Raw genomic sequence first — 27,508 nt, forward strand, 5'->3', positions numbered from 1 at the left:
ATAAATATCAGCTCCCTTTATACTATTATATAAAGATGTTACCTAGCAGACAACATCTTTTATTTCTCAAATTGTCCTTACTGATATTTTTCTCAAAATTGTCGTTGCAAATTATTTTCAAAATTACCCCTGTCAAATTGCACTATGAAACCTCACTAATTTTTATCAATTATTATAAAATTAAGCATTTAATAAAATTTAAAAATATTATATAAATTATGAGTATAATTTTACACACAAAATAATTTATTAGATTTAATTATATTTCTTCACCTTTATACATACTAAATAGATAGTGTAGAATCAAGTTTTTATCGTTTTACCAAAAGTTATACCTGGTGGCAATAGTGCAACTCAAATCTTTTAATCTCATAGCAACCCAAGTGTCATGGTTCGATTTCTCTACCCAACAGAGACAATTATCGTACCTCAACAATCTATCTCCCAATAATCACACTCCTTACAGTCAATAAGAATCGAACTCATGACCTTAACTGAGCGCTTGTCGCTTTACAAAAAGTTATAGCTGATGAAAATGGTGCAACTCAAATCATTTAAATTGCAAATCAACCCAAACATCATAGTTCGATCAGTTTACCTAACATAGACAATTATTGCACCTAAACACATAGTTTTTCAATTTTCCTCATATATTACATTACTTACGCATTGCTTGTGTGTCGAAACTTTTATAACATAATCTTGAGAAATTATGCAACTTTTTCAAAGAATTTAGATATTACACCAAATATGTAATTAAAAGATGTAAGTAGTATATATGTACAAATAAATAAGTAAAAAATGTATTGTATATCTAAATAACGAAAAAATATCATGAATTTATGTGATTAAAACCAAACAAAATTTTATATCATAATAATTCATTATATTATTACTTGCATAAAAATTTTAGGCGTTCCAGGCACGTGATCGTACCAAATTTGTAATTAGTCTGACATCTTTTTATCAAATGTGATGCGTCGAATTCGACTGTTCGTTGTGGTTTACTCGGTATGAGTTTAAAGTTAAGAATTTGGTTGAAAATTTGGTAAAAATTACAACAATAAAAAATAAAAAAAATTGCTCCATAAACAACATCAAAATTAAATTATGTTATTATGAACTTAGAGTAACATTTTTACAAGAAAATTGGATGAACAACATGAAACTGAAAAATTAGTCTAATGAAAATTGAAATAAGCGAACAAAAAATTGAGAGAAATTGCATAAGTTTTGTTATGGCCTTTTTTTCCGATTGGTTTACGAGAGAGTTTTATTTGATGACTCTTGTTTGTTTTTATTCTCTTCTTCCCAGTGGTTTAGCCATATTCCATAATCGTCCATCATGGATCGTGTTTCAACTTCCTCAGTCGTGCACCTTCTCGAACCAACTATAGCTAAAGGTATAAATGAATCGATCCGGTTTGCGAGCTTTTCGAGCCGACTCAAAAAAATACTTGATTTGTATTCGACCTTATCGAATTGGAGCCGAACTTGAATATGTTGGAACTTTTTTCGAGCCGAACTCGAGCTCAAATTATCTTCTTCGATAGTTCACGAGCCACTCACGAACCATAATATTTTGTTAATATAATATAATTATAAATTAAATAAATAGATTTCGAGTCTTCGAATACTTATTTCCAACAATAATTCGAATAGTTTGAGAAAATTTTAGAATCTTTTGAGCGAACTCGAATTCGAACTCAAATTTTAATTAGATTCGAATTCAACGTGTGACAACTCGAAGGACATTTTCACACGAAAAAAGTTGGCCCTCTTTATAAGTGGCGCTTGTACATTTCAAGTTGATTATTAAATCACAATTTTCTATATATTTTTATTTCATATTTTAATGTATAATCACACAATATCACATCAACGTTCAAAATTTATACCCGGACAATATTCAGAAAATATTTGTTTGCAAAAATACCTAATAGGGACCATTTTTATAAAATCCGAAAAAATAAAAATTATACAAAATATCTTAGTAACTTTTCCGTCTCATAATCTCAATTTAATCATTTTCTCCCTCTCTAATATTAAAAATGATATAGAGAACATGATAGATTTTGAAAGTAGATTCTTAATTATAAAATACTTTATATTTGTTAAAAGATTTGTGAGATAGATTTCAAATAACATTCATCTCGTTTCTAATTTTTGTTCCTTCAAACAAATCTAGAAATTCAAAATAAGTCGACTCAAGCATTACCAAAACTTGTATGAAACGGTCTCACGAGTCGTATTTTGTGAGACGTATATCTTATTTAGGTCATCCATGAAAAAATATTACTTTTTATGCTAAGAGTATTACTTTTTATTGTGAATATCGGTAAAATTGACCCGTCTCAGATAAAGATTCGTGAGACCGTCTCATAAGAGACCTACTCTTAGGTTAATAACACACTGAAACTGGTACAACAGGTACAACAAAATCAACATGGAGCGAGCGACTAAAGAATCAATTGTTCTCTCAATTGAGTTTGAGCGTCTAAAAAATCAATTTATGTCTCATCTTTTCGATTATAATTCTACAAGAAAAAAAATTTGCAATACGCCAAAAAATGACCAAAAGAGGATCACTGAAGAGACGTATAAGAATCATCATTGTATAAATTTAACCTGTATTATGATGTGTATATGTATAGATTCACTCGGCAGCGACAACATTCAAGGACGAATATAAAGAATCAAGCTTGTGTTTTTCCAGTGGCTGCATTAATAGCCTCCTCAATAGCTAACATAAAAGTAGCAATCTTGTACGTAAAAAATCCCACGAGCATTGGAATCAAGTGAAGGGGCATGACTCCATAGTCCGGTACTAAGATCCTGAGAATACACACATTAGCATAGAGTAATACAAAATTTGTGATAATATTGTGGAAGTACGCATGCAAAACTACGCTCTCTGAAAGTCTTACTCGTTCCATCGATTATATAACATCACCAGGATGACCGGAACTAGTAGCCTTTGCTGTCCAATCGCTCCCCTGAACGTTAAAATGCTTACATGAACCAACAAGAAACGAGGCAGAGATTTGTAATGATGGCTGAATGCAAGAGCTGATACATGAGCAATTAAACACATGAAGGAGCTCCAATAGACTGGCGTACCAGTCACAAAAAATGTAACATGCAGAGCAGATCACAAGCATTGGAAATGTATTTCTAGTTTAATGTGAATGTTTACGCTCCTTCGCTTATCCGTGAACTATAATACTGCACTCAAATACTTGCGTAGGGAAGAAAATAAGTGATTGAATAATTGTTCAGGCTCTCTCTCATACAGAAGAAATATACCGTCAAATTAAATAATTAAAGGGTTGCAAAATCTAATACCTGAAGCCCACAACCAACAAGTACAAGATATGAACATGTATTTTCTAACGTAGAAAAGCAAGGTATTCTCGAACAGCGAAACATTTATAAATAAACCCCCAACGCCTATTTTGGAGAATTAGCCTGCTACCAAGTCTTTTGTGAAGATACAGAAATCTCTTCAAAAGAAGCTGTAAACGGAGAGTTGATTATCTTGTTTATGACAGCATCACGAAGAAGGTGGCAATCCACCCTATATGTTTGTTTTCTAATGAAATACATGATCACTAGTGATTCAAATCGTCCTTAACTATCATAATGCATGGATATATGAATCGAACATTCTTGAGTCATTTCGGTCAATAGATCCTTCAAGCGCTTCATTTCACAAGCATCATATGACATAGTTCCACATTTTTTCTCAGCTCAACCCATAAGACTCACGCATTTTTAGATATAATTTCCCAATTACCAAGATGACAGTACCTGTTACATATTGACATTCAATCTGCATTTGCACAACATATAGGCATAGTTTGGGAGTCCACAACTTCTATTGTACACATCTTTACCGCAAAAATTGTTATTTAATCCCATAAATAACATATGTATAGGAGTAAAAGATACTAAAATGTTCTCAAATCTGAAGAAAATGGAAAAAAAGAACACATACTTTACAAGGCCTTTTGCTCCAGCCGCCAAAGAATCCACACTACTACCGAGCATCCGCATGTACGCCAACGAACCGAGCAACCCAACGCCATAACTGAACACATATCATATATGATGTTATGTACTAAACATTAAATCGAGGATGATAACTGATAGAAAATGGTACTGGTAGCAGCTATTACTGTCATCACTTTTTGAAGTCATTGTTCAGAACCTTATATATAAATGAATAAAAACATAGATCATTAGAGCTCAATAATCATAGCATTTGCAAGGGATGCTAGAGCCGAAAACCCAAAGAACAAATGACATTATATCTTATGAATGCAGCAGTGTGAAGATGAAGACCATTTGGATCGATTCAATCAAATAGAATTAAACTCACGGTAATCTATCAATTTACCCCCTCAACATGTCATTGACAAGAAGATCCTTATGCGAGGAAACATTGAAAAAATGATTAACGATAAATTTGTGAAATAAATAAAGAAATTAGAGTACCTCGCACAAATTTCAGGAGAGTAAGAAACATAGGTCGAAATCACACCAACACCGCCAAGTCCTATCGTGAGGAATTGCAATTTGTTCTTCAACTGAAACAACAAATCAGAGCTCCTTAATGAAGAACGTTAGGATATGGAATATTATCGATGGCTATAAACGACTACCTTGTAATATTGTTCCTTTGACATTGAAGCCAAAACTTCCAGATCACCTCTAGGACGCCTGGACTCTCGAAGCATCACATCCTACAGAAATAGAATAAACAGAAACATTTTGTAAGGATATGCTTGGAATTCTGGATTTCAGTCAGTAAATCATCATCCCAATCAGAAAACCACACAGGAAAACATTTCTTATGTTTGAATCCAAAAATGAAAAACTTAATGGGATGCTTCTACAAAGATGTCCTACGGCGTACAAATGCTAATTGTACTTCTATCTTTATGTTCTTTCATTGCCTTCCACTAAATTAGTAAATTTAAAGTATTTTACATATGGATAGTAACTTTCGTTTGAAAGGGGAAAGCAATGGAAACCAGTTTTTTTTTTTTTAATTTTAATTTATTTTTGAATTTTCCCACCACCATGTTCAAGATTCCAAACAACGTGGTAATAAGCTTCAAAATCAGCAAGTTAATTTAGCAGGACAAGAAATCTTAAGCAGCCACAAAAAACAGTGAAATCTAAAAGAGATAGATGACCCACACTGCCTCCAGTTGCAGCCTTAGTCGCCCTATCCCATTTCTCTTGCTCACGACGTGTAGGAGCTGCTTTCCATTTTCGAACAACAGTTGTAACAACCTAGATATCATTTAACAACAGATGGTATGCTATGAAAACATTGACTATTAACATATCATAAAACCATAAAGGAATCCTGAAATTTTAATGTACTTGATCCTCAATTTTCTGATCAACTGTGGCATCTGATGTTGCGGCTAAATCTTTGCTCAAGTCCAATTCCAAACTGCAACCTCAAAGTGGAGTTCATACATGGTTATACAGCATATAGTCCAAACAACAAGCGAATTAAAAACACTGGAAATTTTGCATACTTGTCCAGGCTCATTACTCTATTCAAGCTAAGAAATCCAGAAGGCACCTCCTGTTTACAATCAATCCCATAAAATATCAAGTATCAAGTCAGTGAATAAACACAACTGACAGAAAAATTGAATGAGAGAGAAGGAAGAGAGTAATAGCACAGCAACAGCTGAACAGAAAACATGCATTTCCCCTAAAAAAGTCAAGAACGCAAACTTCGGGCAACTGTCAAACAGATAACAAGGTAAGGACAAAGCACCAAGAGACAACATTGAACAAGAACAAACTATATCAGTAGGAGAATCTAAATCCCATATACAAAATACCCGTGAGCAAGTAAAATTCCCATTTTTATTTGATCCAGTGTAACATTGAAAACACCAAAAATATACAATACCATCGACCCCAAAAGATAAAAGTACTCGAACAAAATTTCAATTTCCAAGAAATGAACAAACCTTAGCAGATTGTAAGGAAGGGTCGGAATTATCATCATCAGAATCTTGAATGAGCTTCTTCATGCGGCCCATGAATTCTTTGTTCCACAGGTAATCATCAGAGGCAAGAGGGTCTTCATCACCACCCCAGTATTTCCTGAGATTGGAGGTAGTTGGTGGGCCCCCATAATCCCCGGGGGCCACCCCAGTAGACCACTTCAACGGCTTCCCGTTGGGCAGTAAAACCTTAGTAGGAGGCCTCGTCGCAAATGATGGTTCCGGCGGCGATGTGCTTGAAGAGTCTTGTGACACGGGCGGCGTGGGCGTGGCGGAGGAAATGATTGATAGGCAACAGTGAACGGCTGCCATTGTGCGTGGTTTTGGGTGGAGGCAATCGAAATGGAATCAATATATGGCAATCAGTCACTTTCATCTTTCTATCTTTTCAAGATATTCTTTATCACACACGACTGATAATTTGAAAATTTTAATGTTATTATATTTGAGTATTATAAATGCAACTAAAAGGAAGGGATTGTTGTTTGAATGATTTCTAAATTTGTCTATTTGGCGTATTGATTTGGTTAATATCCATTTTAAAATCGTTTTTCGTTTCTGTTTCAAAGAACCAAATTGATCCCTAACGAAAAAATCCATCTCCTTTTTTAAAACCAATCTCAAAATCATTTTTCTTAAATTGTAGAACTCTAAGACAAAAGAAACACAATAAAACACAAAATTATTGTCTTTGATCACCTCTGTGTTCATCAATGATGTGGATGAAACATATCCAAACTGAACATTCAATCCTAAAATCGTTTTTCGTTTCTTTTTCAGACAACAAAAATTGATCCCTAATGAAAAAACCCGTCTCCCTTTTGAAAAGCAATCTCAAATTCATTTTCCCAAATTGTAGAACTCTAGGACATAAGAAACACCGACAAATCGTAGAATTATTGTCTGTGCTCACCTCTGTATTCATCAATAATGTGAAACTCATCTATCTGGATGTGATGAAACATATCCAAACTGTACATCTAATAGGTGAGTGTCACATTATTGGTAGACATTGTAGATGGACAATATATCAAAATTATATATATAATTTTTGTTTTGAGATGAATTTTTTTGCTATTTTATTATGATGTGAAATTTAGAGCTTATATTATTATTTGGTGAGTAACATGTGAAAAAGTTTAAAACACAATAATAATAATTGCTTTTCTTGAATAGAACTATATATAATTTTATCATTGATGAAAATTTATTTTTGTATTCTCCTCTTTGTCATTTAACCACGAGAACTGGGCAACGATGTGGTGGCTAGTGGAAGTTGCCACCAAGCCGTGGTTGGTGATGGTGGTGGATGGAAGTTAATTTCGCGATCTCCATGCTTCGACTTAGTTTGCTTCGACCTAGGGTTTTGGATTTTTTATCGACATATAATCTAGAAAATATGTTTACTCGTATTGAACTTATGGTATGCACAACCATATACCAAATTCATCTCAAAACCAAACGAGACGATTATTTGATGAAATTTGAATTACCATTGTCGAGATACCTGCTTGAACCTATAAATGGATTTCTTTAATTTGCAAACCATATTATTTGTGACTTTGGACATAAAATTTTCTGGCTGCACCATGTAAATCGTTTCATCAATATCTCCATTTAGAAAAGCGGTCTTTACATCCAGCTGATGAAGCTCAAGGTCAAAATGCGTAATTGAAGTCATTATAATCCTTAAAGAGTCTTTCAAAGAAACCAGAGACAAAGTCTATTTATAATCAATGTCTTCTTTCTGTGTAAATGCTTTAGCAATAAGACGAGCCTTACATTTTCCACATTGCCTTTAGAATCTCTCTTGTTTATAAATATTTTGCGGCCAATGGACTCCATACCTTTAGTCAATGAGACAAGATCACATACTTCATTGTCGTTCATAGACTTTATCTCTCATTTATGACATCATTCCACTTTTGAGAGTTAGAACTTTCCATGGCTTGACATAAGTTGATATGATCATCCTCTATCAGTCCAATGTCTACCTCATGTTCTTGAAGAAATACAATGTAATCATCTGGCATTGCATTTCTCCAGTCTCTAGTGGATCTCTTTAATGACATAGGTTCCAGAGTTGCTTGATTTTTTTCATCTGAAATGAGAGAATCTCTAATATTGTCTTCATGTATTGTATCTTGGTAAAAGTAAGGAATGTGATCCTAAACAATGCCCAAGACACCAGTGTTATAGTAGGTGCACGTCGAGCCAAGTGTTGGCCGAGTGTTCACAATGAAACTCTATGTATAAACAATCTTTATTTTAATAATATTTGAAATTATTATTTTGTCACATCTTTATCTGTATACCCATGCTAGTTGCATAGATAAAGCCCTTGAATATACAAATAGTAGAAAGAATATGAGATGCTCATATGATGAGTATCATGAAACTCATATTTGGAATACTGTATATTCTAAACAGTTCCTAGTCGATTCAGCCGCCGCTAAGAAGGATATAGGCCGCTCGAGTTCGAGACTAGTATCTGCGATGTGAGTACCATGTTTCATTGGTAGGGGACATTGTGATGTCCGAGCATGCAGATAGGTGCTCCTGGTAGAGTGCACTGAACAACCCTCCATAAAGAACTTTCCAAGTGGTTCTCACTTATCGAGTGGAAACGTCCTAATTTATGGTTGTACACCATTAGTCCTTATGACCCGGGACAACATTGAGACTCTATGTGCTAGAATTACACTTTGACTTGTTTACCGACTCGCATGGGGTTATCAGGTGGCAAGGTTGGGTGTTCTGTCGAAACATATAGGAGTCGATGCATTAGTCGGGGATTCACCACTTACCTTCGGGTATGGATATCCTATGTGTTCTCATGTGTATGTAGGTTGAAATCTCTGATCAGAGTATGGTGGTAATTATGAAAGGGGTTTCATAGATTACACCATCGATGCAACTACGACATGACACATAGTATCGATTCATTGACAACTCTCGATAAACCAATGGTTGTCGAATCGGTCGGGATATATGAGTTGAAGGGACCGTACTGTACGCTAACCATAATTGAATGGTTCTTGCAAGACACTATCATTTGATACCTAGGGAATCATGTAAGCGATGCTGCTAGGCGTTTAACATGATTGGTTGAGTACTATCAGACTTGAGTTCTGACGTTCTTGTTATCAAAGAGTTGATAAGTAAGAATGAACCAATTGAGGTATGCTCATATAAGGACATGTTTAGTCCGAATCACATGGAGATGTGAACCCACGGCTAGTTGTATCAATGAACCATTAAGGGTCACACAAGTGCTAGCTTTCTAGATCCCGTTGAGAAGTTAAAATAGTTCAATGTTTTGCACGGCTTATAAATGAGTTTATAAGCGTAAATAAAAATAGAAGTATGACTTCTATAAGGAGAATATAACTTTTAATTTGAGGAAGTGTTCCTAAATTAAAAGTTGCCCAAACGAGTAATGTATTTGAAAATTGTGATTTTCATGAACATTATTATGGACTAAATTAAATTAATTCAAGTGTTGAATTAATTAAACATTACTGGGCCTAGTAGAGTCCAAATAATTAAATTAATTCAAGTGTTGAAATAATTAAATAACATTGGGCCTTGTAGAGCCCAATTAGAAATAATTATTAAACTAGTGGGCTTGAGTAAAATCAAGTAAAGTTTTAAATGGACTCAAATGTGTTTGAGACATTTAAATAAAGTCCATGGGCTTTGTAAATGTTACAAGCCCACTTCAAAAGCATGCTAGGGAGGTGAAGAGTCGGGGATTACTTTTTCAATATCCAAGGCATGGCATGCACATGCTTACTTTTAACTTTTCACACAACCAAGAAAAAGCTTCCCCTTCTCTCCCATGATGAATAGTGGCCGAAAATTACAACCTAAATTCTCTCCAATTCTTTTTTCTTCAATTGTTGAGGAAATCCTACACTTCTCTTTGAAAAATCCTCTTATTTTTCTAGTGCAAAATAAGAGGGGTTCTAGCTAGTTGGTGGTGGGCCTAATTTTGGAGCAAGGAAAGCTTGAAGATTGTCATTCCATCAAGAGCTAAGGTGTTTACGCTTTAGTTGGAGCCATCATCAACCTCAAGAGGTTGATAGGTATAATTTCTTCACCCCCTATGTATGACAAATGTGTTTTTGTATTTGTTACACCCTAGTACAAGGTGGCCGAAATTTTTCCTCTTGAAAATCAATATTTTGAACTTCCGTTGCGCTTTCGGTCACCTAAAATCGATCCCTTTCAAGTGGTATCAGAGCTAAGGGTACTAGTTTTTGTGTAGCATATACATAATATTATATTGAGGTCGATTTCTAACCGCATGAGATGAAAATTTGCAACAAAAATCAAGGCTGTTTCGGGGCAAATTTTGGACAGCAACTTGCTGCCCATTTCGGGCAGCTAGGGCAGCCCGAGGGGCTGCCCGAACAGTCCCCAACTTTTAAATAAAAAATTTTTTTTTTTGCATGTTGGCCGGAATCCGGCGACGGAGCTCCGACGACGGCGATGACGGCTAGGGTTTTCAAAAGGTGTTTTGAAATATCAAAGTGTCATCGGCCTTGAGTTGTTGGGCCATTAGATGACTAACATATTTGTGAATTTAAATGGGCCAAAATGTTTTTGGTGAAAATGAATTTTTTGGGCCCTTAAGTTTAAATTTACAAAAGTTGCAAATATTTTCTCATAAAATAAATAATTGAAGTTGAACTTTAATTATTTATAGTAAATTGTGATTTACAAGAAATTCGGTTATAAATAAATTAATTGAAAAATAGACAAAGGTGTTTGTATACTTTGTTAATTTAGTTTATGATCGTAGGCGGTTAGTGATTGGATCAAGATATATAATATTGGATCAATTAATTATTGTGATAATTAATTGATGGTGTATGATATGTGATATTATGCATGAAGGATGATCAAAAGCCCAAGGCCAATTTGCTAGGTGTATGCTAGGATATTTTGTGTTGAATGATTGTAATAATTATCAATTTATAAAGTGGGCTTGGTTTATGGCCTATTACCACCCCCATGAGATGTATCCCTATTTGCCATGAATATTTATTTGTAAATATTGGTATAGTGGATGATCAAGATTGGAAGATGGTGGCTATGATGATTATGAAGATCGAAGACATGTAAACATTAGAAGCTAATGTAATAGTTGCATTTGCATCCCATGCATTTCCCTAGGATTGGACCTAGGCCCGTGTTTAGCTCACACGGACCATTAGTTTTGGGGCGATTGATCATCCTTGTTTTGTTTACTGTTTATAATATACGCATGATATGTTATAAATAATGAGTATGTGCGTTATTATTATGATAATAACAAAGTTGCATGAATCCGGCAAACATACGATCAAACATGGCGAGCTTTTAAATAAAATTAATGATGAGACCTTTCAAAATTAAAAAACCCTCATTTTGAATAAGATTCAAAATTAATATCAAGCCCAAAAAGGGGAATTATAAATTTGTTTATAATTTTCATGTCTTCCATCGACAATGGGTGCATGATGAACGCTACCCGTGCTCGGGGCTCGGCTCATATTATTGGGGGGCCCTGGGTGCCGGAAAGCTGTGACATCCATAGACATGGTGATGTGAACTACGTGGAACTCCCATGATTTCGGCTCATATTATTGGGGGAACTCATGGCGATCGTCCATTAAGGTTCAACATCGATGGTTAAGGCTTGACACGTGAAGATGAACGACGTCATATTATTGGATCCTAATCAAACATGAGACAAAAGTTTACGTAAAGGGTTGTATTGTGATGCAATTGGAAACTACCTTTTAGGAATTGTGATTGACTGATATTATTCGGGATCATGATTCGCTAATTGGACCTTGCGTACCTATTGAGGAAAGAAGTTTCCCGTTTTCAATAGAGGGTAATGAAAGATGTCAAAACAGTGGGAGTAAACATTTATAAAGTAAAAGTCCATACTTTATATCTTACTAAATATTTTAAAATAGTCATTAACATTTATCTGTTTACTTTTCAATACTTTTTGACAATGTCTTCGATTCGCAATTCGCTATTTGTAATACTCGACAAACACGTATTAACCGGACCTAATTACCTCAATTGGCTAATAAATCTGAAAAATCATCTTGAATTCGGAAAGGATAGCGTATACACTTACTAAGTCGTCCCCTGTTGAGGCTCCGACTAACTGCACTCCTGAGGAATTGCAGACTTACAAGAAATGGTGTGATCATGACTTGAAAGCCAAGTGTTATATGCAGGCTTCTATGAAAGATGAGAAGTCGGTTCTTTATGTGGGCTCTTCATCTGGTACGAAGACTGGTCCACCTGGGAAGGGAAAGAAACGTTCTTTCCAACGTCCCAAGAAGAACGTGCCCTTGAAGAGGCAAGCTCCGAATCCCGTTGTGGCAGCCACACCAGTTAAGGCTGACAAGACTGCTGATATTTGTCATCACTGCAAAAGGCTTGGACATTGGAGGCGTAACTGCAGAGAATATCTTGCCCAGAAGAGTTCTGGAAACGGTATGTTCTATATTGAAGTAAACATTTCAATTAACTCTACTTCTTGGGTATTGGATACCGGCTGTGGCTCACATCTCTGTAATGATTTACAGAGGATGAAAAGAAGTAGGAGACTTAGGGAAGGTGAGACCTTCTTGAGGTTGGGCAATGGAGCAAGAGTTGCTGCCAAAGCCGCAGGAGATGTTTACTTATTGTTGAACAATGATTTTAAGAGATGTTTTGTTTGTACCTGATTTGGTGAAAACATTGTTTCCATTTCTATGCTTGATAAAGATGGATATTCTTGTTTATTTAGCAAATGTGTCTGCAACATTTACAAGAATGAATGTTTAATTGATACTGGAGAACTTGAAAACGATCTCTATAACTTAAAATTGAAAGATATTCCACTAAACAATGTCCAAGCAATAACAACAACAAACAAGCAAAAACAAGTTACTCTAAATTCGGCACAATTGTGGCATGCTCGATTAGGACATATTTCCCTAAGAAGGATGAACAAGCTAGTGGGAGTAGGCATGTTTGATATGTCTGATATTAATGCTCTCACGACTTGTGAATCCTGTCTAAAAGGAAAGATGACCAAAATTTCCTTTAAGGGCCACGTGGAGCGAGCCAAAGGGTTATTGGATTTGATCCATACCGATGTGTGCGGTCCGCTTAGCATCACCACTAACCATGGACATGCCTACTTCATCACCTTTACCGATGACTTTTCGAGGTATGGGTATGTGTATTTGATGAAATACAAGTCTGAAGCCTTTGAAAGGTTCAAAGAATTCAGAAGTGAAGTAGAGAAACAGTTGGGACGAAGCATCAAGTCACTTCGATCGGATCGAGGTGGTGAGTACTTGAGTGCCGAGTTCCAAGAGTATCTTGCAGTGGACTCCGCCCGCTACACCACAGTTGAATGGTGTTTTGGAGCAGTCGTAACCGGACTTTGATGGACATGGTTCGGTCTATGATGGGGTTCACGGAGTTGCCACCATCCTTTTGGGGATACGCGCTTGAGACAGCGGCACTGTTGTTGAACAATGTTCATTCAAAGGCAGTTGATAAGACACCATATGAGATATGGATGGGTAAGCCTCCCAAGTATTCTTATCTTAGAATATGGGGGTGCCCTACTTATGTGAAGCAGGTAGTGGGAGATAAATTGGATAGTCGATCCATTTTATGTTACTTTGTGGGATATCCAAAGAATTATGTTGGATACTATTTCTATCATCCCCAAGAAACAAAGCTGTTTGTTTCTAGGAATGCAACCTTTTTGAAAAAGGAATTTCTATTGGATATAAAAGGAGAGATGATAGAACTCGAAGAGGTTCGAAAGACACCCACAATTGTAGAACCCACACCCGAAGAGCCAAGAGAGGATATACAAGCTCCTAGAAGATCCGAGAGAGTCTCAAGACCACCTATGAGGTATGGTCTGCTTCTTGAAGAGGGCCATGATGAGCCTATCCATGGATGTGATCCAAGGAACTTCAAGGAAGCGTTATCTAATGCCGATTCATCCAAGTAGCTTGAAGCGATGGAATCTGAGATGAAATCAATGCATTCGAACCAAGTGTGGAATCTCGTGGATCCACCTGAGGGAATTGTTCCCATAGGGTGTAAATGGATTTACAAGAGGAAACTTGGGGCGGATGGGAAGGTATTGACCTTCAAGGCGCGATTGGTGGCAAAAGGATATACTCAAAGACAAGGAGTTGACTTTGAGGAAACCTTTTCTCCAGTTGCAATGTTCAAGTCCATAAGGATTTTGCTAGCCATAGCTGCATGATATGACTATGAGATATGGCAGATGGATATTAAGACAGCATTTCTTAATGGGGATATTAAGGAAGAGATTTACATGTCTCAATCCGAAGGGTTTACATCTATCGGAAGTGAGCATATGGTATGCAAACTTCAAAGATCTATTTATGGTCTAAAGCAGGCATCTAGGAGTTGGAACCTCAGATTCGATAGTACAATCAAAGAGTTTGGTTTTGCTAAGAATCCTGAGGAACCCTGTGTATATAAGAAGGTCAGTGGGAGTGCTTTGACATTCCTTGTGCTTTATGTTGATGACATTCTACTCATTGGGAATGATGTAGGGATGTTGCAATCAACTAAGATATGGTTAGCGAGTAAGTTCTCGATGCAGGACTTGGGTGAAGTATCTTTTGTATTGGGAATACAGATCTATAGAGATAGATAAAAAAGATTGCTTGGTCTCACCCAGTCCACATACATTGATACCATCGTGAAGCGGTTCTCGATGGATGAGTCCAAGAGAGGACATCTACCAATGTGTCATGGCGTGTCCCTATCCAAGTCTATGTCTCCCTAGACTGATGCAGAGATAGCGGCGATGACAAGCATTCCTTATGCATCTGCGATTGGTAGCATCATGTATGGGATGATATCTACACGTCCTGACGTGGCTTTTGCACTAAGTATAGTGAGTAGATATCAATCCAACCCTGGTCTTCCACACTGGAAAGCTGTGAAAGACATCCTCAAGTATTTGAGAAGGACCAATAAGTTGTTCTTGGTCTATGGGGGTGGAGAACTGAAATTGGAAGGCTATACCGACTCTAGCTTCTAAAGCGATATCGATGACTCGAAGTCAACCTCTGGGTTCATATTCATGCTGAATGGTGCTGCTGTCTCTTGGAAGAGTTCCAAGCAAGACAGTACTGCGGATTCCACCACTGAGGCAGAATATATTGCAAAGGAGGCTGTTTGGATAAGGAATTTCGTCCAAGAGTTGGGCGTCGTTCCTAATGGAGTTGCTCTTGTCCCGGTGTTTTGTGACAACACGGGAGCCATTGCTCAAGCAAAGGAGCCGAGGTCTCATCAGAAGTCCAAACACGTATTGAGAAAGTACCACATCCTCAGAGAGATCGTGGAAAGAGGAGATGTCACGATTGACAAAGTCGGCTCCGCAGATAATGTTGCTGATCCGCTAACTAAGCCTTTACCTGGACCATTATTCGAGTAGCATCGCAAATTGATGGGTTTGAAGCATATGGGTAGTTGGCTCTAGTGCAAGTGGGAGATTGTTAGAGTAGGTGCACGTCGAGCCAAGTGTTGGCCGAGTGTTCACAATGAAACTCTATGTATAAACAATCTTTATTTTAATAATATTTGAAATTATTATTTTGGTACATCTTTATCTGTATACCCATGCTAGTTGCATAGATAAAGCCCTTGAATATACAAATAGTAGAAAGAATATGAGATGCTCATATGATGAGTATCATGAAACTCATATTTGGAATACTGTATATTCTAAACAGTTCCTAGTCGATTCAGCCGCCGCTAAGAAGGATATAGGCCGCTCGAGTTCGAGACTAGTATCTGCAATGTGAGTACCATGTTTCATTGGTAGGGGACATTGTGATGTCCGAGCATGCAGATAGGTGCTCCTGATAGAGTGCACTGAACAACCCTCCATAAAGGACTTTCCAAGTGGTTCTCACTTATCGAGTGGAAACGTCCTAGTTTATGGTTGTACACCATTAGTCCTTATGACCTGGGACAACATTGAGACTCTATGTGCTAGAATTACACTTTGACTTGTTTACCGACTCTCATGGGGTCATCAGGTGGCATGGTTGGGTGTTCTGTCGAAACATATAGGAGTCGATGCATTGTAGTCGGGGATTCACCGCTTACCTTCGGGTATGGATATCCTATGTGCTCTCATGTATATGTAGGTTGAAATCTCTGATCAGAGTATGGTGGTAATTATGAAAGGGCTTTCATAGATTATAGCATCGATGCAACTACGACATGACACATAGTATCGATTCATTGACAACTCTCGATAAACCAATGGTTGTCGAATCGGTCGGGATATATGAGTTGAAGGGACCGTAGTGTACGCTAACCATAATTGAATGGTTCTTGCAGGCACTATCATTTGATACATAGGGAATCATGTAAGCGATGCTGCTAGGCGTTTAACATGATTGGTTGAGTACTATCAGACTTGAGTTCTGACGTTCTTGTTATCAAAGAGTTGATAGGTAAGAATGGAGCAATTGGGGTATGCTCATATAAGGACATGTTTAGTCTGAATCACATGGAGATATGAACCCACGGCTAGTTGTATCAATGAACCATTGAGGGCCACACAAGTGCTAGCTTTCTAGATCCCGTTGAGAAGTTAAAATAGTTCAATGTGTTGAACGGCTTATAAAGGAGTTTATAAGCGTAAATAAAAATAGAAGTATGACTTCTATAAGGAGAATATAACTTTTAATTTGAGGAAGTGTTCCTAAATTAAAAGTTGGTCAAACGAGTAATGTATTTGAAAATTGTGATTTTCATGAACATTATTATGGACTAAATTAAATTAATTCAAGTGTTGAATTAATTAAACACCTAGTGGGCCTAGTAGAGTCCAAATAATTAAATTAATTCAAGTGTTGAATTAATTAAATAACATTGGTCCTTGTAGAGCCCAATTAGAAATAATTATTAAACTAGTGTGCTTGAGTAAAATCAAGTAAAATTTTAAATGAACTCAAATGTGTTTGAGACATTTAAATAAAGTCCATGGGCTTTGTAAATGTTACAAGCCTACTTCAAAAGCATGCTAGGGAGGTGAAGAGTTGGGGATTACTTTTTCAATATCCAAGGCATGGCATGCACATGCTTACTTTTAACTTTTCACACAACCAAGAAAAAGCTTCCCCTTCTCTCCCATGATGAATAGTGGCCGAAAATTACAGCCTAAATTCTCCCAATTTTTTTTTCTTCAATTGTTGAGGAAATCCTACACTTCTCTTTGAAAAATCCTCTTATTTTTCTAGTGCAAAATAAGAGAGGTTCTAGCTAGTTGGTGGTGGGCCTAATTTTGGAGCAATGAGAGCTTGAAGATTGTCATCCCATCAAGAGCTAAGGTGTTTACACCTTAGTTGTAGCCATCATCAACCTCAAGAGGTTGATAGGTATAATTTCTTAACACCCTATGTATGACAAAGGTGTTTTTGTATTTGCTACACCCTAGTACAAGGTGGCCGAAATTTTTCCTCTTGAAAATCAATATTTTGAACTTCCGTTGCGCTTTCGGTCACCTAAAATCGATCCCTTTCAACCATGGAAATATTTACATATTCTTTTTCAAAGACAAATTCTTTACTTTATCTCCCCTCACGAACTCAACATTCTCAAAGTACTGAGCATTTCCTAACTCAAAAATCAACTTATTTGTGGAATCATAAAACTTGTAACCTTTGGATCTTTTAGAGTATCTAATAAAATAACAGTTGACCGTCCATGAGTCCTATTTATTTTCATTAGGCTTGTAAGGCCTTGCCTCATCTGGACATCCCCAAACCTGCAAATGCTTAAGACTAGGTGGTTTTCCTTTCCAAATTTCATAGTTGGAACTTTGTTAAGGACATATGCTGCGGTCTTTAGTGTTTCTCCCCAAAATGATTCTAGTGTAGTGAACAGATTAATCATACTCCTCACTATGTCCTTAAGCATTCTATTTCATCTTTTAGAAACACCAATCCTAGTAGACCAACTCGGAATAGTGTACCTTGGGACGATACCTCATTCTTCTAGGAATATAGCAAAAGGTCCTGGACATTGTTCACATGAACCGCCATATCTACCATAATATTCATCACTACGATTAGATCTAATGCTTTTAATCTTTAAGCCAAGTTGATTTTCAACTGCAGCTTCATAATTTTTGAACACATCCAATGACTGTGCCTTTTCATGAATGAGATAAATGAAGCCATATCTTGAAAAATTGTCTGTGAAAGTTATGAAATACTGTTGACCATTCTAAGAAGTTGAAGGGAATGATCCACAAATATTAATATGTATAAGTTTTAAGACGTCTGAATACCTCTTGGCTTCAAATCTCCTTTTTGGTTTGTTTTTCCTTTATACAGTTGACATAATTATTAAAATCTGTGTAGTCTAAAGTATTGAGAATTTCGTTTGACACAAATCTCCTTATTCTCTTTTCAGAGATATGACCCAATCTCTTGTGTCATAACATAGCTGAATTATCAATGATTCATTTTCTTTTAGTTTCAATACTTGTTTGTAGGGATTCATTAAATGAAGCAATAAAATCCAATTAATAAAGATTATCCTATCCTAATAAAGAACCAAAATCAACCAATTTTGAATCAACAAACAAACTAAATTTTCAATTTTTAAATGAACAAGAACAACCAAATTTGTTCAATGCAGAAATGGAAATCGAATTCAGTCTAAAAGGCGGTATAACAAATATTTCATAAAGATCTAAATATATTTCAGTCTTTGACAACTAAAATTTCCTATGACCTCAACTTTGATGTCTTCACCAACGTAGATGAATCTTTAAGCATCACTGGGTTTTTTGCAATCTAGGCAACCATTGATAGACACACTGAGATGTCCCTAACTCTTACTTTAATTAAATAATACTAATTTTTATATATATAGCCAAAATATTTGCATGTAAAAATCAATATTTAAAACTATTTTACCAACGTTGTTCTTCTGAATCAAAAACTAAAATGCCTGAAAATCCAAAATTCGCCAACCAAGTAAACATATGTCTAATGAAAATTCAGCATTTAAACTTAAAAATACTAATTGTTTTTCCCATTTAGAATATCTTTCCCATAAAACTTTATCTAACAGAGTTTTGCGGAAAACGCAAGGTCTTCGAGAGTGTACTGCTAAGTTCGGTTCATTCAAGAGTCTGAGCCTCTAACCTCATCATTTTCCTCACTCGCAGCCATTAAAAATAGTAAATCTAATGACTCAACACCACCCAACCGTGATAGCAAATAATACGTATACAAGAACATGCATTTAAAAAGAATACTTTTAATAACAACTAAGAAAATACACGAGAATTGCATCGCAACTGATTGAAGATTGTAGATTCTTTGTTTCATGTGTTTCACCAACCTTCTTCAACTGATTCGATCAACTATATATAGTCTTCGATTCCAACGGTCGTATTGAATGCATTTAATGAAAAATATCCGTTGAATCGTCGTCTAGTTACTTTATCTGACAGTAGTACGAGGTATTCAGACTGTTATGTTCTGATTCAGCTGTTCTGCTTTGGTACGATCTGTTAGTCTTTCTGCTGATACTTCAACTGATGACATGGCCATCTGATTATAAGTCAACTTATCAGCCGATCAGTTCTAACTCATGTCCTATCAGTTATGAATACTTCAGTTGATAAGGTTTTTCCAGTTCAGTTCAAATGAAATCTTCAGTTACGATTACTTGATTTTTTGATCAGTTTGGTTATTCAGTTCTTCTTACGGATTATTTTGTCAAACTCTAAAATTTATAATATTCCAACACTATCCCGAACATCATATGAGCTTATTTTTTCCTCTAATAATTTTCTCAAGCATAAACTCGAGCCCCTCGACCCATTATCACAATTCGACTTAACCGCTAAACTGTAGTCTCGTTTGTAGCTCAAGTTGACTCGAAACTTAATAAATTTTCTCCCAAACTCGAACCTCGACTTACTAGACTATAGCCCACCCTCATGAGCCACAGTCCAACCCACACGATACCAGCCTTGACCCTCTGAACCCTCTGCCCTCAACGACAATTCTCGGCCCTCTACATTCACATTGCGGTCAAGCTTTCTGCCGAGCCCATCCCCTAACCGACCTGACTCTAGCACCTCAGACACTCTCCTAGGACCCTATTGGGCCACTCACGCACCAGCCTCCTACGCAAAGCCGACCATTCACAGCCTTTTTCCTTTCTTTTCCCAAAATGTGCGCTCTAGGCAACAACAAAGTCCTCGTCGCAGACCTATCCTTATACCCTTGTATCCAGCCATGCTAAGACCCTATAGGACAGTGACTTGACCCAACACAGGGCCTTTATCATGGCTAGAAAGCCCTCAACGTAGCCTCTCTTGCAACAGCCAAGACCGAAGCCCTTCCCATGCACCAAACCCTAACCGAGGCTCGGTCCTTTCCCCTCTTGTTCCAGCCCTCTTCTAGCCTGTATGAGACTTCTTTTAGGACTTCTAGACATCATCTCCGTTCCCTTTAATGACAGAAAGTCCCTAACAATCATGACACGACTCAAACAAGCATTAAAACTTCAAAACTCTGAGATAAATAATTCAAAACGTTAATAAAATTTGATCACGTTTTTCATGCAAAAGGTCATAAACATGCACAATATAGCTTGAATGGTGCATAAGAAAAGATTAAAGAAGTGCCTTTGCGTTTATAACGCTCGAAACGCGCGAGGAAGCGAGAAGGAGCGATCGGGGGAACGTCTTGGCCTTGCTTCTTCTTCTCAAAACTCTCGAAAAAATTCTGGTATGGGGTAGCAAACGCATGGTTGCTACTGCTCCTCACAAACCCTAATTTTTTGTCTAGTGAATTTAAAAAATAATGGCTTAGGAACTAAGGTTTTAGATATTCATAGTTAGGAAATAATTAGGCTCATTAATTATAGTTACGTTAAATAGGCCTAATTAGGCCCATTAAATTCTGTCCAAAAACTTGATTTAGGAAAGTTTTCAAAAATAAATTTACGAGTCCTCAAAAGTACCTTGTTTTGACAAAAATCGGTTTCTAAAATAAAATAAGACTTGACTCGTAAAATAATTTGAATCCTAGCATTTTTAGAAAATTTAAATCCTATTTAGACATATTTTTGAGCCATTAAAATAAAAATATTTTTATCTCAGTCGTCCCCGGTCTCCTTTCGTCGGCTAAGAATCAAATATTCTCTTGAAAATTATTAATTATGAAACCATATAAAACTACATTATTAAACATTTAATAACATTTAAAATATATCATTTGTACATTTTAAAATCATTTAATTAAAATAAATTAGCAATGTAACAATTCTCATGTATGCGGTTTACGTAAACGTATTTTTAGACGTTACACACACTGATGTGAGCCGTTGCACCAGAATCTATCCACCATGTATGTCTAGGAACTGAAGTTAAATTAACCTAATAACAAACCATATTCATAAGTTACCTTTCTTAGCACGCCAAGTGTTGTAATTGTTATAATGCTTCTTTATATGCCCATCACTGCCACAGAAGAAACAACCAGAACTTTGAGAATCACTAGATTCTTCTATTGTTTCTTCAGAGGCTGCATATCCGTAGCTTCCTTATACTTCCTTTTATTTTCTTTATCTTCGAGGTAGATGCATAATGAGCACTTTCAGTTTTACTTTGCTTTAACTTTTTCTTTTCCTGAACACAGTGCGAGATGAGCTCATTCAGAGACCAAGTCTCTTTCTGACAGTTATAGCTCACCCTAAACTGATTGAACTGTGGATGATGAGATATCAAAACCAAATGCACCAGCAAGTCCTTGGATAGGTCAAGCGTCAGTGCTTTCAACCTTAAAGCAAGATGAGATATTTTCATAATGTACTTCCTTATGTTGCCCTTGCCCCTGTACCTCATTAAAACAAGGCTTGTCAAAAGTGTACCAATTTCATTCTTTTCACTTCTAGCAAACCTCTTTCGAGATCCTGATGGAAAGCCGTAGCCATAGCAATGTCTAGCGAATTCTTAAAATTTTCAACCAAAATTTTTTTAACAAAACTGAAACTTTAAAAGATTTGTTTCCAACTAAAATAATTTCCAGAACTAAAGTCGTATCAAAAAACATTTAAACATAATTTTCTTTTCCAGATTTGGAACAAAATAGTATCTAAAACTTTAAACAAATTTCAATGATTCAAGCATGAATGACTCTGATACCACTTGTTGGAGAAAATCCATAAACCACAAAATCCATCATACTAAATCATTAAGAATTTGAATAAAATTTAAGTGGAAGCTTACCTGAAACCATAATTCTGAATTATTTAGAACGTGTCTTGATTTTTCATATTTATGCGCTCTTTTCCTTTGAGAGAATCCTTTAGTTTTCTTTTCTGAATTAACTATTTTTAATGGAGAAAGTAATAGGAACGTGATATCACGTGATCTGGGGATCCCATATATAGATCATATCTATCATTATCTTCTAATATTTATGTTTTAGCCCATCATAAAATCAGAAATTACATTTATGTCTCTACACATTAAATGTCCACAACCTATTAGATACATTAAAGCCCAATAACCCGAAATATTAATTGATCATATTATTTTGAACTTAACTTAATAGACAACCCACAATACATAATCATTCATATATAAGTTTATATAAATAAAATTGATTAAACATTTGGCAATCGAGGTCATGGAAATTTCTCAATGTAGAGTCACTTGATCTGATTTATGATATCAAGATATAACATTATTATAAGCCACGCACTTTGAGGAGCCCAAAAATGATTAGACTACTTTTTATCATAATTGAATCGAGTAGAGGACTATGCACTGATGTGTATTAATCGAGGCGTCGAAATATAATGATATAAACATTGTTGGACACTTGTCAACTAGATGATCTGATCCTCAAGTAAAATTGGACAATTCGAGTGATTTATTGCTCAGAAATTAAAAGGATCGAAAGTAATTGAGTATCAAGGCTATGATGGTGTTTGGTTAAAAATATTTGAAGATGGCAATAAAGAATGACAAATAATAAGTTGAGTTTAGCGTTGAATATTATTTCCTTAAAAATATTTTTCCCCGCTCTTGATGTTTTCAGAATTTGACAATCTTCTTCCAAGATTCAACGACTTTAACTTGTGAAAATAACACAATTGATCACAAATTCCACAACCAGGAATGATATAAAATCTCTTTGTTTGTAGGAAGAAAACACTCAATATGATTGTTCGTTTGCAGGGCATGTTGCTTCAGTATATGAGATGTCTCTTGGTACAAAAGATCGGAAGACAACATCAAAAGACATCATTTGGATGAAATGATATCAGAAAACTAAAAAATGTGTGAACTTTTCAGAAAACAACACTAACGACGTAGAGGGGCCATTTTCCTTTCAGAAAACATCACTAACTGCACTGCCCTTCTAGGCAGCACTTTGGAGCATAGGTTTTCCTCTGATTATTTCTTTTCGAGTTTTTTCTTGTTTAATTCACTTAATTTCTATTCATTAAATATAAATTTTCAACAATCCCCACATGAATGAAATTAATGCATGAATGTACATGATATCAAAAGAGAGTTTACATAGAAAATTATTGCATCAGGAAAAATAGCTTGTAATTTTGAACCTTCTTTATTGAATAATATCATATTTATTAGGTCATAAAGTGAACATGATGTCTTGAATTTATTTATGGTTTGTGTAAAATAAGACAACAATATCAACACGATGACTTCTCTATCATTTCTTTTTGGTTTTCCTGTTGTGTTTATTTTGGCCATTGAATACATCCTGGCTTCTTACGAGTTTCTTTGAGGCGGTCCATCATCACATTTATATAGGTGGTCTTCTTTTAAGAATATCCTACCATACTTCGCTTTTTCAAAGAAAATGAACTATTAAAAGTTGAAAACTTAACATCACTACATTGATAGGTAATAACACTTTTCGTCTAAGAATAAGTTGGGAATAATTCTCGTGTGTTATTTCAACTTCTCATAATTTAATTGTCTCATTGAGCCACAATCATAGGGATCTCCAATCAATAAGGTTGAGTTACCACTATAAAAACTTTATTTTGTATATTTTAAGCTCCTTCCTCTTGGAAAGCTTTACATTTGATTTATATTTAATGCTTTTATAAGTGGATCCGCCAATTATACTTTAATTTGACATAATCAACAGTGATAACGTCATTTGAGATCAATTGTACACGATATTGTGTAATTGAAGAATATTTCGAGACTTACCATTATTCATAGTGTTATATGCTCTTGTAATTTTCGCTTGACAGACACAATGTATCATAATTGCAGGAACTAATTTTGTCCAGAATATAGACAACGGTTTTATAGAACCGTTGTCATTCACCCTAAAAACCGTTGTCTTTGACCCCCAAAAGACAAAAACCGTTGTCTTTTTCCTTCAAAAGACAACGATTTTATAAAACCGTTGTCTTTTCCTTAAAAAAATGATCTACGACAACGGCTTGTGTAAGCTGTTGTCATATTTAGCGACGGTTTCGCAAAAACCGTCGCTAAATTTAGCGATGGTTTAATTAAAACCGTCGCTTTTTCGAAATTGCGACGGTTTTACTAAACCGTTGCTACATTTAGCGACGGGTAAAGGTAAACCGTCGCATGTTTTCACTTTGTGACGGTTTTACTAAACCCGTCGCTAATATTAGCGACGGTTATAGCTTTACTGTCGCTAAATATAGCGGCGGTCATGAGATAAACCGTCGCAATATTTAAATTTTGAAAAAACCGCCATAATTAGCGAGGGTTTTGTCAATAACCGTCGCAAGTAGCGACGGTTTAACCAATAACCGTCACAAAATTTTCTATAAATACCGCCACTTTCGTTCCATTTTCTTACTCCAACCTCACAACACTTAAAATTTTTCTCTCTTACACAATTTTACCACTTCACAACACTTAAATTTTTCTCTCTTACACGATTTTAGTTTTGATTTAATGTAAATTTTTTCCCTTTAATTTTTGGTAAATTTTTAAGTGTTAGTTAAGATCAGGAATTATGTTATCATAGTTATATTGTAAGTTTTTTTAGATTTATTAAATTATTAAAAGTAATTTTTTTTATTTACCGAAAATATTAGCGACGGAAATCATGATACAACCGTCGCTAAGGTAGCGACGGAATGCATGAACAAATTGTCGCTAATTTTAGCGACGATTTTTTAATCCGTCGCAGTTTTACATAAATCCGTCGCTAATTTTGTTGGCGACAGTTTCTTATAAACCGTCGCAAATTGTAGCTATAACAACGTTAAAAAAACGTTGTCTTTGGGCACACCCTTTAACAACAGTTTTAACAGACCTACGGCAACAGTTTTTCACCGTTGTCGTAGGCCTTTTTTTCTTGTAGTGAATTCATTATAGTGCATGTTGTTTTTACTTCAATATTATCATAATGGGCTATTGCTTGCCCCTCTCGAGGGCGGTTATCTTCTGTGTGTGGTTGTAATCAGGAAAGCGTGGCATTCGTAGTTTTATTGGGGGATGCTTGGTTTTGGAAGAGCTCATATATTGTGATGTTCGTGTATGGAGTGTTGACCTTGTTAGAGGAAGTCTTCAATGATTGTCCCGGTTTACCAGTAGAGGTGGGGATAGGGCCTATGGCAGAGTCACATGGTTTGCATATGTGCTCATCTGCCCTATATAAGTGGAATTATATACTGATATAAATAACTAAACTAAATAATCTTATATCGTCAAAATATTTTGCTAATATATTCGATTATTTTACTTTAGATATGCTCGATGTATTTTATTATGTAATATTTATTCGAGCGCTAATATGTAAACTGATATGTAATTGAGCTTATTAGATGGTGATGGATATTTTGTTATAACAAAATATTATTATCAAAAATATAAAATATAATTTCAGTTGTTAGCTTTAAATTTTGAGTGGTGTGGTCTCCGATTGGTCTCAAACTAATATAAATAATATGGTAATCTATTTTGATATTATATAAAATAATATAGATGATCGAAGAAAACTTGCACTTTGAAATCATCGGTAAAAAGTAAATAAAAATCAAGCTCGATATAATCGCAAGTGCACAATATCGAGTAATAATATAGTATACACAAGTACGAGTATCGTTCGGCTAGAAACTGTATTTCACTGATATTATTTTCAGTTGTATTTTATTTAGCAACCGAGAATCGATTTGAGTGATTAGCTTAATCGATTTGAGTGATTAGCTACCGATAATGAAATAAATAAATAGTTGAACGCAAGCAACTAAGATTAAATAAATATTTATAAATCAGATGCGAAATTAATTTGTTGGGAATCTCGGTTCCTCTATCTCTAGTTATCTTCACTAACTAATCTCGACTGTTGTTTGCTTCCTTCGACAGAATTCCCAGAAAGATTAACACACTCTCTCGAGCTATGTTAAACTAATTTGACACGATGAAATAATTGAACATCTTTAATTATTTATCAACGGTGAATTGCATGCACGATTTATGGAATCCCCTAACTTTCGACCTATTGGATTATCACTATTTACGTGTATTCAATTTCACATATCTATGTAATTTGTAAATCTGCGGATTTTATTACTAGATCCTATTGCAAATTATTCTCTCGAACTCACTCGCAATATGAACTATCATCAAAGTTAGTTAGACTTCAGTAATTCAATCAAAACAACAATAAAATCAAGAGCGAAGGAAAATTCGAGTTTTAAATTATGTCAAAAAATCATTTGGGGTCGGATCCCCTTCGAATCCCAACAAACAATGAGTTCAGCTACTAGAGTTCATAATAATACATGCAAAGCACCATTAAAATAAAGATCCGTAAACTAAAAATACTAGCGTAGATGAAGAACGGTCGACACCACTACAAGAAAATACTGAATACACAACACTTAAAAAATAACGGTTTTACAAAAAAACCGTTATCTTTTACTTTTTAACAAAGGTTTTAGTAAAAACCGTTGTTTTTTAACATTTTTTTAAGCAAAGACAACCGTTGTCTTTGACCCCAAAAATAACTTTTTGGGGGCTTAACTGTCACTAATAGCGATGGTTTAATAAATATTAGCGATCGTTTAATAGAAAACTGTCGCTAATAGCAATGATTTTACAAAAAATCGTCGTAAATTGTCTATAAATTCTCGCGTTTTCGGTCCATTTTCCTCCACATCGTCCACATCTACGATAAATTTTTCTCTCTTAGACGATTTTAGTTTCGATTTAGGGTAAGTTTGTTCGCTTCAATTCTTGATAAATTTCTAAGTGTTAGTTAAGATCATGAATATTATTAGCTTAGTCAGATTGCAAGTTTTTTTTGGTAGATTTATTAAATTATAAATTAATTTTTTTATTTTACTTAAAAAATTAATAACGGATTATGTCTAAACCGTCACTAATT

General features: G+C 35.4%; 1 protein-coding gene across 1 annotated transcript; it reads right to left on the reverse strand.

Moving 5' to 3' along the window:
• Positions 1 to 2,599: 2,599 nt before the first annotated feature.
• Positions 2,600 to 6,426, reverse strand: LOC142555054 (protein CONSERVED ONLY IN THE GREEN LINEAGE 160, chloroplastic). The gene is made up of 9 exons (XM_075665699.1): positions 6,003 to 6,426; positions 5,556 to 5,605; positions 5,395 to 5,467; positions 5,206 to 5,301; positions 4,665 to 4,745; positions 4,498 to 4,589; positions 3,998 to 4,090; positions 2,928 to 2,996; positions 2,600 to 2,835 (listed from the first exon to the last, which is right to left on the reverse strand). The coding sequence occupies exons 1-9, from the start codon at positions 6,348 to 6,350 to the stop codon at positions 2,697 to 2,699; spliced, it is 1,041 nt and encodes a 346-aa protein (XP_075521814.1). The 5' UTR covers positions 6,351 to 6,426; the 3' UTR covers positions 2,600 to 2,696.
• Between the last annotated feature and the right edge of the window lie 21,082 nt (positions 6,427 to 27,508).

Source organism: Primulina tabacum, chromosome 9 (genome assembly GCF_025594145.1).
Source record: "Primulina tabacum isolate GXHZ01 chromosome 9, ASM2559414v2, whole genome shotgun sequence".
Classification (NCBI taxonomy): Eukaryota; Viridiplantae; Streptophyta; class Magnoliopsida; order Lamiales; family Gesneriaceae; genus Primulina; species Primulina tabacum.

Bases quoted from the DNA above. Each gene is read 5' to 3' on its own strand.
- LOC142555054 (XM_075665699.1), bottom strand. From the start codon at position 6,350: ATGGCAGCCGTTCACTGTTGCCTATCAATCATTTCCTCCGCCACGCCC. The intron at 5,606-6,002 runs GTTTGTTCATTT...GATTGTAAACAG, and splicing joins CTTCCTTACAATCTGCTAAG to GAGGTGCCTTCTGGATTTCT. The intron at 4,091-4,497 runs GTACTCTAATTT...ATATGTGTTCAG, and splicing joins TCTCCTGAAATTTGTGCGAG to TTATGGCGTTGGGTTGCTCG.